Source organism: Arachis hypogaea, chromosome 8 (genome assembly GCF_003086295.3).
Source record: "Arachis hypogaea cultivar Tifrunner chromosome 8, arahy.Tifrunner.gnm2.J5K5, whole genome shotgun sequence".
In the NCBI taxonomy this organism is placed as follows: Eukaryota; Viridiplantae; Streptophyta; class Magnoliopsida; order Fabales; family Fabaceae; genus Arachis; species Arachis hypogaea.
The window spans coordinates 37,465,085-37,478,192 of NC_092043.1; the positions used below are offsets into that span (position 1 = coordinate 37,465,085).

The 13,108-nt window shown below is 27.2% G+C and overlaps 1 protein-coding gene across 1 annotated transcript; it reads left to right on the top strand.

The window, feature by feature from the left end:
- Positions 1 to 9,698: 9,698 nt before the first annotated feature.
- On the top strand, positions 9,699 to 10,690 carry LOC140174724 (uncharacterized). Its single transcript, XM_072200226.1, has 2 exons — positions 9,699 to 9,765; positions 10,389 to 10,690. Exons 1-2 carry the CDS (start codon positions 9,699 to 9,701, stop codon positions 10,688 to 10,690), a joined length of 369 nt encoding a protein of 122 aa, XP_072056327.1.
- The last annotated feature ends 2,418 nt before the right edge of the window (positions 10,691 to 13,108 follow it).

The following is a 13,108-nucleotide window of genomic DNA, read 5'->3' on the forward strand; positions in this document are numbered from 1 at the left end:
ATGAAAAAGTTGCAATGCTTGGTCACCACATCCATGAAGACCGTAGGCACTGATCAAAGTGCTCCATGAAACAGAGGTTTTCAATTTGAGTACATAGTCATAGAATGGACAACCATATTTCAGTGAAGATAAGTTTTAGCAACTCCGATAATACATCTGGTTTACGAAAGGGATGCGATTTTTGTTGATGGTGGCGAATTCGACGAGTCAGATGTCGGTGATAAAAGAGGAGTGGGTCACGGTGGGAAGGCGGAGAGGGTCTAACGGTGAGAGAAAGAGATCTGTGTATGTGATTGTTGGAGGTGGGTAGATTAATGTGGAGAGAAGATAAAGATTTTTATAGGTATTAATTAAGTTTACTTAATCAATTTTAAATTTTTTAAATTTTATATTTAAAAAATTTTAAATTAATTATTAATATAAACTAGTGTATGTTCCCATACTTTGTACGGGATAATACATAAAATTATATTAAAAATTTTATTAAAAAATTAAATAATATATATAGTAATTATTATTATAAATATTTTATAAAGTTATAATTAAAATCAAATTCTCAAAATTTTTAATATTAAAATATTAAAAATAATTAGTATTTATCTTAATCAATTTGAGTTTGTTAAGTGATCATTTCACTCGTCCGTTTAAACAACTATTAGAAGTTAGAATCTCGCCTTGTGTATATAGCAATCCATTGGCTAGCGATAAACCCTTAATAAAAGGAGTATCAATACGTAGTTAGAATACGCAGGTACCCAATCCGTCTATACCCGAATGAAAATGGTAATAACTTGATCCGAATCGGGGCAGATTTTGCTCAAGACAGGTATCGTCGGGTTTAGGGTGTACCCACCCCGAATATATACATATAAACACTTTTTAGAAATTAGGATTTGCCTCACATCACACATGATTCATAGCTTCAGTCTATACTTTATACCCTTGCAAGATAAACTCAATCATCCTCACCTAAAATCTTCTTTCTTCTTGACTTCTTCACAAAAAAATCGCATAGCTCCTGTCATGTTGTTGTTGAGTCCATCGCCGCTTATCTATTCACAACTCCCATCTTCCTTCACAGCCAGAGACAAACTCACGTTTAATATAGAGGGGGCATTTGCCCCCACAAATTTAAAAAAAAATTAATACTTATATACATATATACCACTTATTATATTATATTTGTCTCAAAATAAAATATAAATAGTTCTTTTGTATTTTATGTTAAAAAATATTTTGTTAAACTTAACACATAATAATAATTATATTGTTAAATTTGATTTAGTATGAAAAATAAATAAATACACTAAAAAATTAGTGATAATTAATTATATTATATTAGTTAATTAATTAATAATTAAATTAAAACTTAGTTTTCTAATTAAATACAACTTAAATTATTAGTGATTTTTTAAAAATTGTTTAAGATAAAAAAATATATTATCTATGTATTAATATACTGTAATTATTTTGGTTAAAAAAATTATTTATACTATAAAAATTATAATAAGTAGATTTGACAATTAAGTAAAATAATTATTTAAAAATATATATAAAAAAATAATATTTAATCTTGTTAAAAATAAAAAAAAGGTTCTTATAAATATTTTTTGGTTATTTTAAATATTATAATATGTGTATAAAATTATATTTTTATTATTTTAAATATTATAATAATGATTGTGTGTATATTTCTAGTTCTTATCAATATGTATTAGATAGTTCTAATTTTAAATTTTGAATATATCTAAACCAATTTAGATTGATCAAGTAATCAACTTAGTCGTCCGCTTAAATAAGTATTGAGGGTTCGAATTCTGTCTCGTATGTATAGCAACTAGTTGCCGGCCAATTGTAGATTCTTAAATGGAATTCAAATTTATGACGGATTAGTCCTTAACTTGTTGAATATCGTGGGAAGCAAAAAAAATATCTATACCTAAATTTTATTATATTTTTGTCCCCGTTACTAAATTTTTCTAAGTCCGTCACTATTCACATCTTATGTCATCATCGCTGCTCATCCCGTTACCGTCGTTGTTGAGCCCGTCGCCACCATTCTCATGCCAAGTTTCTTTTCTCTAAGTAAATCTCTCTCTCTCTCTCTCTCTCTCTCTCTCTCTCTCTCTCTCTCTCTCTCTCTCTCTCTCTCTCTCTCTCTCTCTCTCTCTCTCTCTGAGTCTGTTCTTCCTTCTATTCAAACATTGATATTTAAATTATAAAAAAAATTAATTTTCATAGCATACTGACGGTAATTGTAAATATGACGCTACTTAAAATTAAATAAAGTAACATAGATACAATAAATAAATAAAATAAAAAATAACTTAATTTTATATAAAATTTACCTATAAAATTCTATATCAAAAAATGAATTTAATTTTAGTATATTAATAATATAAAATATTTTATATAATCATTCAATTCAATTAAATTTATCTATTTAGGTCATTATTGAAAATAAATTTAAGATACCAACATACAATTACTTTAAATTAAGCAACAATTATCAATACTATATAAGGGACACACTATTACACTAAGAATAATTGCCATAAGGAATAATTTTCCAATTTTCTATACTAATATTAAAAAGTTTATATAATACTATATAATAATATTATCATTATTAATACTATATGATATCAAAACAAAAAAATCACCGTACTAATATAATATTATTAATATTGTATAAATCATCTTTGTATTTATTTTTCTGTGCGTATATAATATTTAATTAACACATTAAGACATATATAATATTTTGTTAATATATATATATATATATATAATATAAAGTGATTTACAAATTATTATTAATTCGTATATAATGTATAATTAAATTTAATGAATTTAATTAGAATAAATAATAAATTATTTATTTTATTTTAGACTTTATAAATGAATAAATTAATTAACTAATATAACAAATTACAATTAATGTAATAAAATTAATTAAGTAATATATATTATAATAAATTATATTAATATTTAAATATCTAATCAAATCAATTAGCTGATATAATTAAGTCATGGTAATAAATTGTATTGAATGAGTTAAAATAATTAAATCGAAAAACACTCTTTAGAGCATGCTATGTCAGCTCTATCATTAAGTGCAGACATTCGATTTTTATATAATAGAATAGATAGATTAATATAGTTTTGTTTAGTTTTTGGCTAATAACCTCTTGGTTCCATATACTTTTCCTTTAATTTAATATAATTTAAAAAAAAAAGACTTATGTTGGATTATTTTTATATAAATTAAAATTAACAGTTAAAAATTGTTAAATAATTTAATAAATTTGACTAAATTATTATTTAACAGTTTTTAAGTATCAATTTAAAAAAAAGACCACTTACAAAACTTTACCAATTTTCTAAAAAAAAAAAGAGGCCGGTTGCATTGCAGCAAAGGCTACCTTGAGGTCAATGGCAAAGTCACCGGTGAAAGAAACTTCATTAGTCAACGTATGAAAGTTTAAATTTATAACTAAATTTTTGGAAGAATTAGTCAATTAATAATATCATAGTAAGCCAAATTAACCAGCAACCTTTACATTAGATGATTAGAGTATACGTTTTACTATAAAATATATTTTATAAATGTATGAAACAATATTTTTACTTTTTATTATTTCTAATAATTTCTAAAATAACGTTAAAATTATTTTTTAATTATTTTTATTTTTAAAAAATAATTTCTTATAATTATTTTTATTTTTATTTTTATCAAAATAATTTTTTTATAATTATTTTTTCTTTTTATAATTTTAAAAAACTAACACCAAAATAATATTCTCTCTTATAATTTCTTATGATTATTTTTAAACTAACACCAAGAGAGAAAATATCATTTTGATGTTAGGTTCTCAAAATTACAAAAAAAATAATTATAAACAAATTATTTTGGTTAAAAAATAATAAAAATATTTATAAAATCATTTTGGTGTTATTTTAGAAATTATTACAAATAGTAATAATAAAAAGTAATTAAAAAATAAAAATAATTATAAAAACTTATTTTAGTAAAAATAATTATAAGAAATTATTTTCTAAAAATAAAAATAATAATAAAATAATTATTATAAATATAATTAAAAAATTATTTTAGTATTATTTATTTTTTTATTTTTTTATAATTATAAAAATAATCATTGAATTTATAAGAGAAAGAGAATTATGTTGGTCATAGATTTATTATGTCATGTATCAATATTTTACTTATAAGTCAAACTTATGTTATTTTTAATCACCAAAATCAATACCACCATAGAACTTTCTATTCTTTTATTAACAATAATAAAATAATTATTATAAATATAATTAAAAAATTATTTTAGTATTATTTATTTTTTTATTTTTTTATAATTATAAAAATAATCATTGAATTTATAAGAGAAAGAGAATTATGTTGGTCATAGATTTATTATGTCATGTATCAATATTTTACTTATAAGTCAAACTTATGTTATTTTTAATCACCAAAATCAATACCACCATAGAACTTTCTATTCTTTTATTAACAAAATGTTTTTATAAATGAAACTAGTGGCATCTAGAATTTTTTTTTGGTTGATTACTTATATTTTTAATATAATTTAATAATTATTTTAAGATTTGTGCAAAATAAAAAAAAAAACTGAAACAGAAATTATATTAAAATTGCTGCTAATCTATTATACTTTATTATATATTTCTAATTTTACAACCAAAATGTGTCACATATCATTTTTTCATTGTAATTAGAATTAAATTTTTTCTTCCAAAATTAAAGAATTCTCCTCTCCTCCTTACTAATTTTACAACCAAAATGTGTCACATATCATTTTCTCATTATAATTAGAATCAAATTTTTCCCTCCAAAATTAAAAAATTCTCCTCTCCTCTTTACTAATTTTACAACCAAAATGTACCACATGTCACTCCCTCATTGTAATTAGAATTAAATCTTTTGCTCCAAAATTAAGAATTCTTTCCTCCTCTATACTAATTTTTAACCAAAATGTGTCACATATCACTCCCTCATTACAATTGAAATCAAATCTTTTCTTCCAAAATTAAAGAGTTCTTTCCTCCTCTATACTAATTTTACAACCAAAATGTGCCACATGTCACTCCCTCATTATAATTAAAATCAAATCTTTCCCTCCAAAATTAAAGAATTCTCTCCTCCTTTCTTTTTCTTTCTCTATCTCTATCATTCCTTCAACCACTTTATCTATTTTATATATCATTATCAATATCAATGACTAATTACTAATTTGACAATCAAAATTTGTAACATAATATTTTTAATTACATTAAAATTAAAATTAAAATTAAAATATACCATATATTACTATTTAAATTAATAATCAAATGTACCACATAACTAGGGATGTTCATAGTTTGGTTAATCCAAAAACCAAACTTGTTTTTGGGTTAGCCAGAAATATAATTTGGTTAATTAACCAAATTGGTTTTATATGATAAAACTGGTTATTAACCAGTTAGAAAAATCAAAAATCGATTTTCAACCGGTTATAAAAATAAAAACTAGTTTTAAAAAATAACCAATTTTAAAAAAATCGGTTTTTTACATAAAAAATGGATTTTTTAAAAAAAATTTAAAAATTAATTTTTAACAGGTTAAAAATCAGTTTTTATAAAAAAATCGGTTATCCAATTTAAACACAAGAGTTGTATAAAATTTGGTTTTGATTTTGATTAATCGGTTAAAAACTGATTTTTAAAATTTGGTTTTGGTTAAGAACTTTTTAATAATATGGATATGATTTTTAAAATTGTTTTATTAAATTGGTTAATCAAAATGTGGTTATAATTTTTTAATCGGTTAACTATAATTTGGTTATTTTATGAACACCCCTACATGACACTCTCTTATTAAAATTGAAAAAAATATTTTTTTTTCAAAATTAATAAAATTTTTTCCTAAATTCTCTCATCTATCTCTCTCCATTTTGCTATTTTTCTCTACTATTTTCACTCTATATATAATTTATAGTTTATATTAGTAGTTTGACAAATCAAAATATGTCATTCGATATTCTTTTATTATAATTAAAATAAATTTTTTTCTTTCAAAATTAACAAACTCTCACTCTTACTCTCATTCTTCATCTTTATCTTTCTCTCTTTTCTCTTCTTTTCTATTTTTTCTACCTTTCTATAGAAAACAAAATTAACAAAATAATATAATTCAAATAAAAAATTTTATGATTATTATATACATATTTTTTTTAACTTTTTTAGTTTTAAATTTTCACCACTTATCTTTTTAATCTATATTTTTATTTCTCTTCTTTCAAATATTTATTATATATAATTTAGAGAGAATACTAATGTTATAATTAAAAGTTAGAATCAAGATTCAATTTTTTAAAAAAATAAATTTTGAGTTAATTTTGTAACTATTAGTATAATTTTTTTATACTAATATCTAATTATATTTTTATATACATAGAGAGAAAAAATATTAATTTTATAACTATCAGTATAATTTTTTTATACTAATATCTAATTATATTTTTATATATATAGAGAGAAAAAATATTATTTGTAAATAACAAGTATAAAAATTAATTATTTCTATTTATGCAACAAATTTAACACCTAATTAAATATAAAAATATACACGTTAAATTATTTTAAATTTTAGATAATAAATGTTAAAATTAATTATTAATAAAAAATTAAATTTTTTTATATAAAATAATAACTAAAAAATTTATTAATTGATTTTTTATCTATAGATATCTTAATTTTTTTAGTCAGAGACTTTTGTAATCTACGATTTTTTTTTGTAAAAATAGTTTGATTTTATAAATTTTTTGTGATATGTATAATTTATACTATTAGAATAAAATAAACCATAATTTTAAAAAATTTAGATTCTTGTAATATTATTATGATCGAGTAAAAATACTGGTATAAAATTAATTATGTACGAACGGGTAGCTACAAAGAAGTTCAGATGATAGACGACCAAGCTTGTCAACTGTGGTAAGTGGTATCGAGTAGTTGCGAATCCACACATTAGTAGGAATCTAGGAGGTATTCAATTTTGGATCCACCCAGTACTATAAGGTATTAATTATTATTAATTTTTTACATTTGAGGAATAGATTTTAATTAACTAAATAATGAAAAATTATAGAAAAAAATTTTAAATAATTATTTGAGTCAATGTGCTAGTAAAAAATAAATAATAAATAAAATTATGTAAAAATTTTAAAAAATGAATATAATAAAATAAAAATCGTTGGACCTATGTTACTTTTTTCTAACCATTTATTTTTTGTGTATCAACTTTTGTACAAAATAATAAAGCATCAAGAAAGAGTTAATATTTAAAATGTCTCCTAAAATTTGACTTTTGACGCAATTTAGTTATTAAACTTTTAATTGATTCTAATTGTATCATAAAATACTGACTCATGTTTTAATTTGGTTCTTTCGTCGTTTTCTGTCGCCGAAAAGTTGACCTAATAATTTTAGTTAATACTTGACATTGTCAAAACGACGTCGTTTAACTCTTGGCGCCGAAAATATTTAGAAATGTCTTTGTGTGACATGAGAAGGGGTTTAAACAAAAACCCGAACGTTAATTACTTCAAAAGTAAAACCTCAATTGATCCTTCTTCTTCCTCCTCCTTCCCTCGTATACGTACCCTCAGAAAAGAATCATAGTTATCACTGTAACTGAAGTTTGAAACTTTTTTTACTTGTTTCTCGCCCTCCCCCTCCCCCCTCCCATTGTGAATAAGACAAAGTACTTGGGAATCACCATTTCTTCAAAAATAGGTTAGTAACTAAATCGTTGCTCTCAATATACCATGCTCTATTTTTTGTAAAATGTTAGTTGAGGTTTTTTTTTCGCTCTACTTCATCAATGAAATTTTGGGGGATTTTGGTTGATTATAGTCATTGGTGATGGTAGAATTCTTGCATGCTAGGGTTTATTTTTTTTTTTTGTATGTATATCAACTGAATCTTTCAATTCTTTGTCTATTTAAATAGTTATTGATTCTTCATATTCCATTTTAAAATGACAATCTTACTCCTTCATATCTCATTTTAATTTTTTGTCCAATATTTTTTGGTTGAAATTACATATATTTATTTACCGAAGCAACCATTGTTAGAATAATTGTATTACTCCTTGATCAATTTAAAATGACAATCTTATTCTTTCATGTTTCTCTAATAGTATTATTGTACTTCACAGAAGGAGTACAATTACATAAATTACATATATTTAGACAATTATATTACTATAGCAACCATGATTCTCGTATAAGTTTATCATTTTAAATTATTAGAGCAATGTAGAAGGAATATAATTACTGTACATGATAGAAACCTGATAAAATCAGTAGTGAGAGTTCTTATTATTGATAAAAAATTGGTCTTGGTAGAATTTATTTGTAGTGAAATGAGAATCAATATATTAGAATTAGACCCTAATTGAATTGTTTGTAATCTGAATTATTATTTTTAATATATTGAAATTAGTGTTGTTTCTAATCATTGTGTCTTTTTGAATTTTATTTGTAGATGGATGAAGGTATAACGATTGTGTATAATCATGGAGATAGTATTGTCACCAAACCAAATGGCAGTTTGGTTTATGATAATAATCACACTGATGAGTTGAATGGGCTAGATGAGGATTTACTAGATGTATTTTCACTGAGAGATTACTACAACATCCTAGGTTATGATAACATGGTTGAGTGTTGGTGGCTTGTTCTTGGTGACCTATGAAGAGTGGATTGCGAGCATTAAGTCATGACAAGGAGCTAGTAGAGATGTGCTTCTAAACAAAGAATAATGAAAAAAGAGTGCACATATACTATGAGCATGGAATTTTTCAACCCATGGTAGATAAAGTACCTGAATTGATAGAGTTAATACCCAATGTTACTGGTGTAGACAAGGATGTCAAAGAGATCACACCTACCCCAAAAAATGATACACCAACCATTCCTTCTGAAGAAACCAATCCTAAACCACCTGAATTTATTACAATCCATAGCAAATCATACATTGACTCCACAACTGAAGCCCCTTCCAATGCAGCACCTAATTCCCCACCTCAATCTGCTTCCAACCCCCCATTGAAGGAGACACTCCAATCGAAACCAACACCTAAGCCTATATCTAAGGAGACACCTACGCCCACACCTAAGTCCAAACTAGCACCTAAGGAGACACCTAAGCCCACACTCAAACTAGCACCTAAACCCAAGTCCATATCCAAACCAACACCTAAGCCCAATTCCATATCAAATACAACTAAGTCCACACCCAAGTTCAGACCCAAACCCAATCCAACACCCAAATCAGCATCTAAGCCCAATCCAATACCCAACTCAGCACCCAAATCTAAAGTCACTTCATCCAAATTAACTCCTATTGCAACCAGGTCTTCTGCTAGACTAAAAAAAATGGTGGGACAAACATAGAATACTGGCAGCAAGATAGTCTATATAAGCCTCGATGACAGTTATGGCAGTGACATTGACATACATGACTCCTACGAATCAATAGAAGATAGCTTATATAAGCTTGGACTATAAGACAATTCTACTGAATCAGATATTGAAGGTGTCCTATCTGGAGCAAGGTTGAGAGAATTTAAGTTGAAGTATGTTCCAGGTGCTTCCTAGAAGAAGGGCAATGAGAAAATAATGAAGGAAGATAACAGTCTTGTTGTGGAGAATTCAGATGAAGAAGTAGATTGGCTGCAAGTGTTGGGTAACAGAGGAAACAACTAAGAATCTTATGATGCATATGATCTAATTCACAATGATTCTGATGAAAATGACCGTTGGAAGTTTGAAGAATTGAAAACCCCCCAAACTCAAATGAGGAATGGAGTGATGATGATGCTGATGTTGATGACGTGTTTTCAATCTTTTCTGAGGGTGGCTGATTTGGTCAACTAAAGCTTCAAGTTGGAATGAAGTTCAATAACAAGAATGAATTTATGGATGGGAATTCATCATTCAGAAGATAGAGAGATTAAATTTAGAAGGAATGAGAGCTACAGAGTCAGAGTTATATGCAAGCGGATAACCGAAAAAGATGAGGATATGGTTAGATGTCCATGGTTGCTTATGCATCCAGAGATTCTGAGGAGACATGCTGGCAATTGAAAACCTTTAATAATGAACACATATGTCCAAGGATGAGAAAAAATAGGGCTGCCAACAGGAGATGACTTGCTGGCAAGTTGGTTAAGAAATTGAGGAGGTATCCGAGCTTAAAACACAGTGAGAATAAAGCATATTTCAAGAGAAGTTGTGACCTGGACCTAAACAAATCATCACTCACCAGAGCTTTAACAGACATAAGAAATGTTGTTTATGATAATGCAGCTTCTCAGTATGGTTTAGTTAGAGAGTATGCAGAAACTCTACTTAAGAGTAATCCTGGTTCAATAGTAAAGATTGGTACATATCTTCAAGAAGAGGATCCTATCTTTGAAAAAATGTATGTGTGCCTGGATGGATGTAAGAGGGGTTTCAAGGCTGGCTACCGCCCACTGATCGGACTCGACGGAGCCTTCTTAAAGATTCGATTTGGGGGACAAATACTCTCAGTAGTGGCTCAGGATGCCAACAACCATATATATCCAATTGCGTGGACAATTGTTGATTTCGAGAATAAAGAGAATTAGAGGTGGTTTTTGGACCTGCTGCTTGATGACTTGGGTGACTACATGGCTAACAAATAGACTTTTATGTCAGACATGCAAAAGGTAAATTAATAAATGAATTTATATGTTTTATTGATGTTTGTTGCGAGGACTATTAGTAGTACAGTTAAAATATTTCGGTGGTTGATTTGAGTTCATTTAAGTTAATTGTGGCGTCTGATTGAGGTCATCTAATATATTTGGGGGGTCTCTTTAAGGCACGACTGAATTTGCATGTGTTATTGGTTTAGGATTTGGCTGCAGCAGTAAAGGAGCTCATACCCAATGTACACCATAGATTCTGCATCTGGCATCTATGCAAGAATTTTAACAAACAATGGAAAGAGCAGGAGTATAGATGACTATTATGGGAGTGTGCTAGAAAAACAACTCGCCATGGTTTTGATCAGAAGATGGATAGGTTAAAGAGACTTAACGACGGAGCTTGGGCATACTTGGATAAGTGGCCTAGAGAAGCATGGGCAAGGGAATATTTCCGACACGATAGAAAAATTGACAATATTTGTAACAATGCTTGCGAGATTTTTAACTCGAGAATCAAGGAATATAGAGCTAAGCCAATAATCACCCTGTTAGAGGAAGTTCGGATGTTTGCAATGCAGTTGATTGCAAAATACAAGGTCAAGTTAACCCACCATGTTGGTAAGCTCCCACCAATACAACATAGTAGATTGCAAAAAATCCGAAAAGAATCTAAAAAATGGACACGGATTTGGAGTGGAGATGAAGAGTATCAAAGATTTGAGATCCACGATTAGCCTACCAACATGGCTGTTGACTTACGAAGGAGCATCTGTACTTATAGATTTTGGCAAATAATAGGTAATAAAGTTATTATTAACTATTGATTTCTATTTGCTTATATCATTTGATTAAACAGATTTTAGAATAGATAGTGACTGGTTTGTATTTAATTTAAGTGTTGTTCATTGTTTAACTAGTGATTGGTCTCTTGTGATTGGTCGCTATTTATTTATGCCATTTGATTAAATAGATTTTGGAATAGATAGTAACTGGTTTATATATTTAAGGGTTAAATTACACGGTTGGTCCCTACACTTTTAGTGAAATTGCAAATTGTTCCCTACACTTTAAAAGTTTGTAATTGGGTCCCTAAAGAGAATTAAAATTTGTAATTTAGTCCCACCGTTCAAAAAGTGTTTGATTTAACAGAATATTCTCAGCATATTTTCTATTTTCTGTTAAATCAACACTTTTTGAATGGCAGGGACTAAATTACAAATTTTAATTCTCTTTAGGAACCTAATTACAAACTTTTAAAATGTAGAGACCAATTTGTAATTTCACTGAAAGTGTAAGGACCAACTGTGTAATTTAATCTATATTTAAGTGTTGTTATTTGTTTAACTAGTGATATTGGCCTCTATATATTTATACCATTTCATTAAATAGAAATTTTAGTAATGTTTCATAATATTTGTCTTTATAGGCATGCCGTGTGTCAATGCATGTGTAGCCATCTCCAATATAAATCGAAATCTTGAGGATTTTTGTCATTATTGGCTCACCATGCAAACCTATAGAGATACCTACAAGCACTTTCTCAATCAAATACTAGGACAGGATCTTTGGGAGAGAAGTCAACACAATAGGCCTCATGCACCCAATATGAAGAGAAAGCTAGGGTTAATAACCAAAAAAAAGAAGGAAGGATGCTGATGAAGAGCCCTTTAGTGTTAAGAAGTCAAAAACTTCAACCAAGTTGAAGAGGCAATACAAGAAATTCACGTGTACTTACTGTGGTACGAGAGGGCATACAAAGAGAAGTTGCACTCACAAGAAGGCTGATGACCTTACAAGTGCCCTTGTATCATGGTCCAAAATGAACCATGACCGGCGCTCAGGGAAACAGTTCCCTAGCAAGGCTATCAGACTCAAATATAAATTAAATAAGAAAGTTTCAAAGATTTTGAATAATTTACAAGTTCTAAAATAAATACTTATACATCTTTAACAAAAATTAAAATAATTAAGAATGGTTGAATCCTGCCTGTGACATATGGAGCATACAATGTCTAGGAACTCAACAAGGAACAGATACCCATTACAGATCATAATTCTTGAATAGAAGAGCTCACATATTCAAGTATTTATTCCTGAAAAATATTTTTAGAAAAACGGAATGAGTTTTGCAACTCAATGACTAGACAATACATTTATAATCCACATGAGACCATATAAATATTATTATTAAAGTAATATTTAATTAGAAAATAGTGATTAATCATAATAAGTGAATCAACAAGGGAGTTCTCATACAGAAATCTAATAAAAAAATCCACACTAGAGTGGCTCCACCTCTATGGGTAGCCCTTTCCTCTTGTGTGTCCTAACAGAATAACAGATCTAACGTGTGGC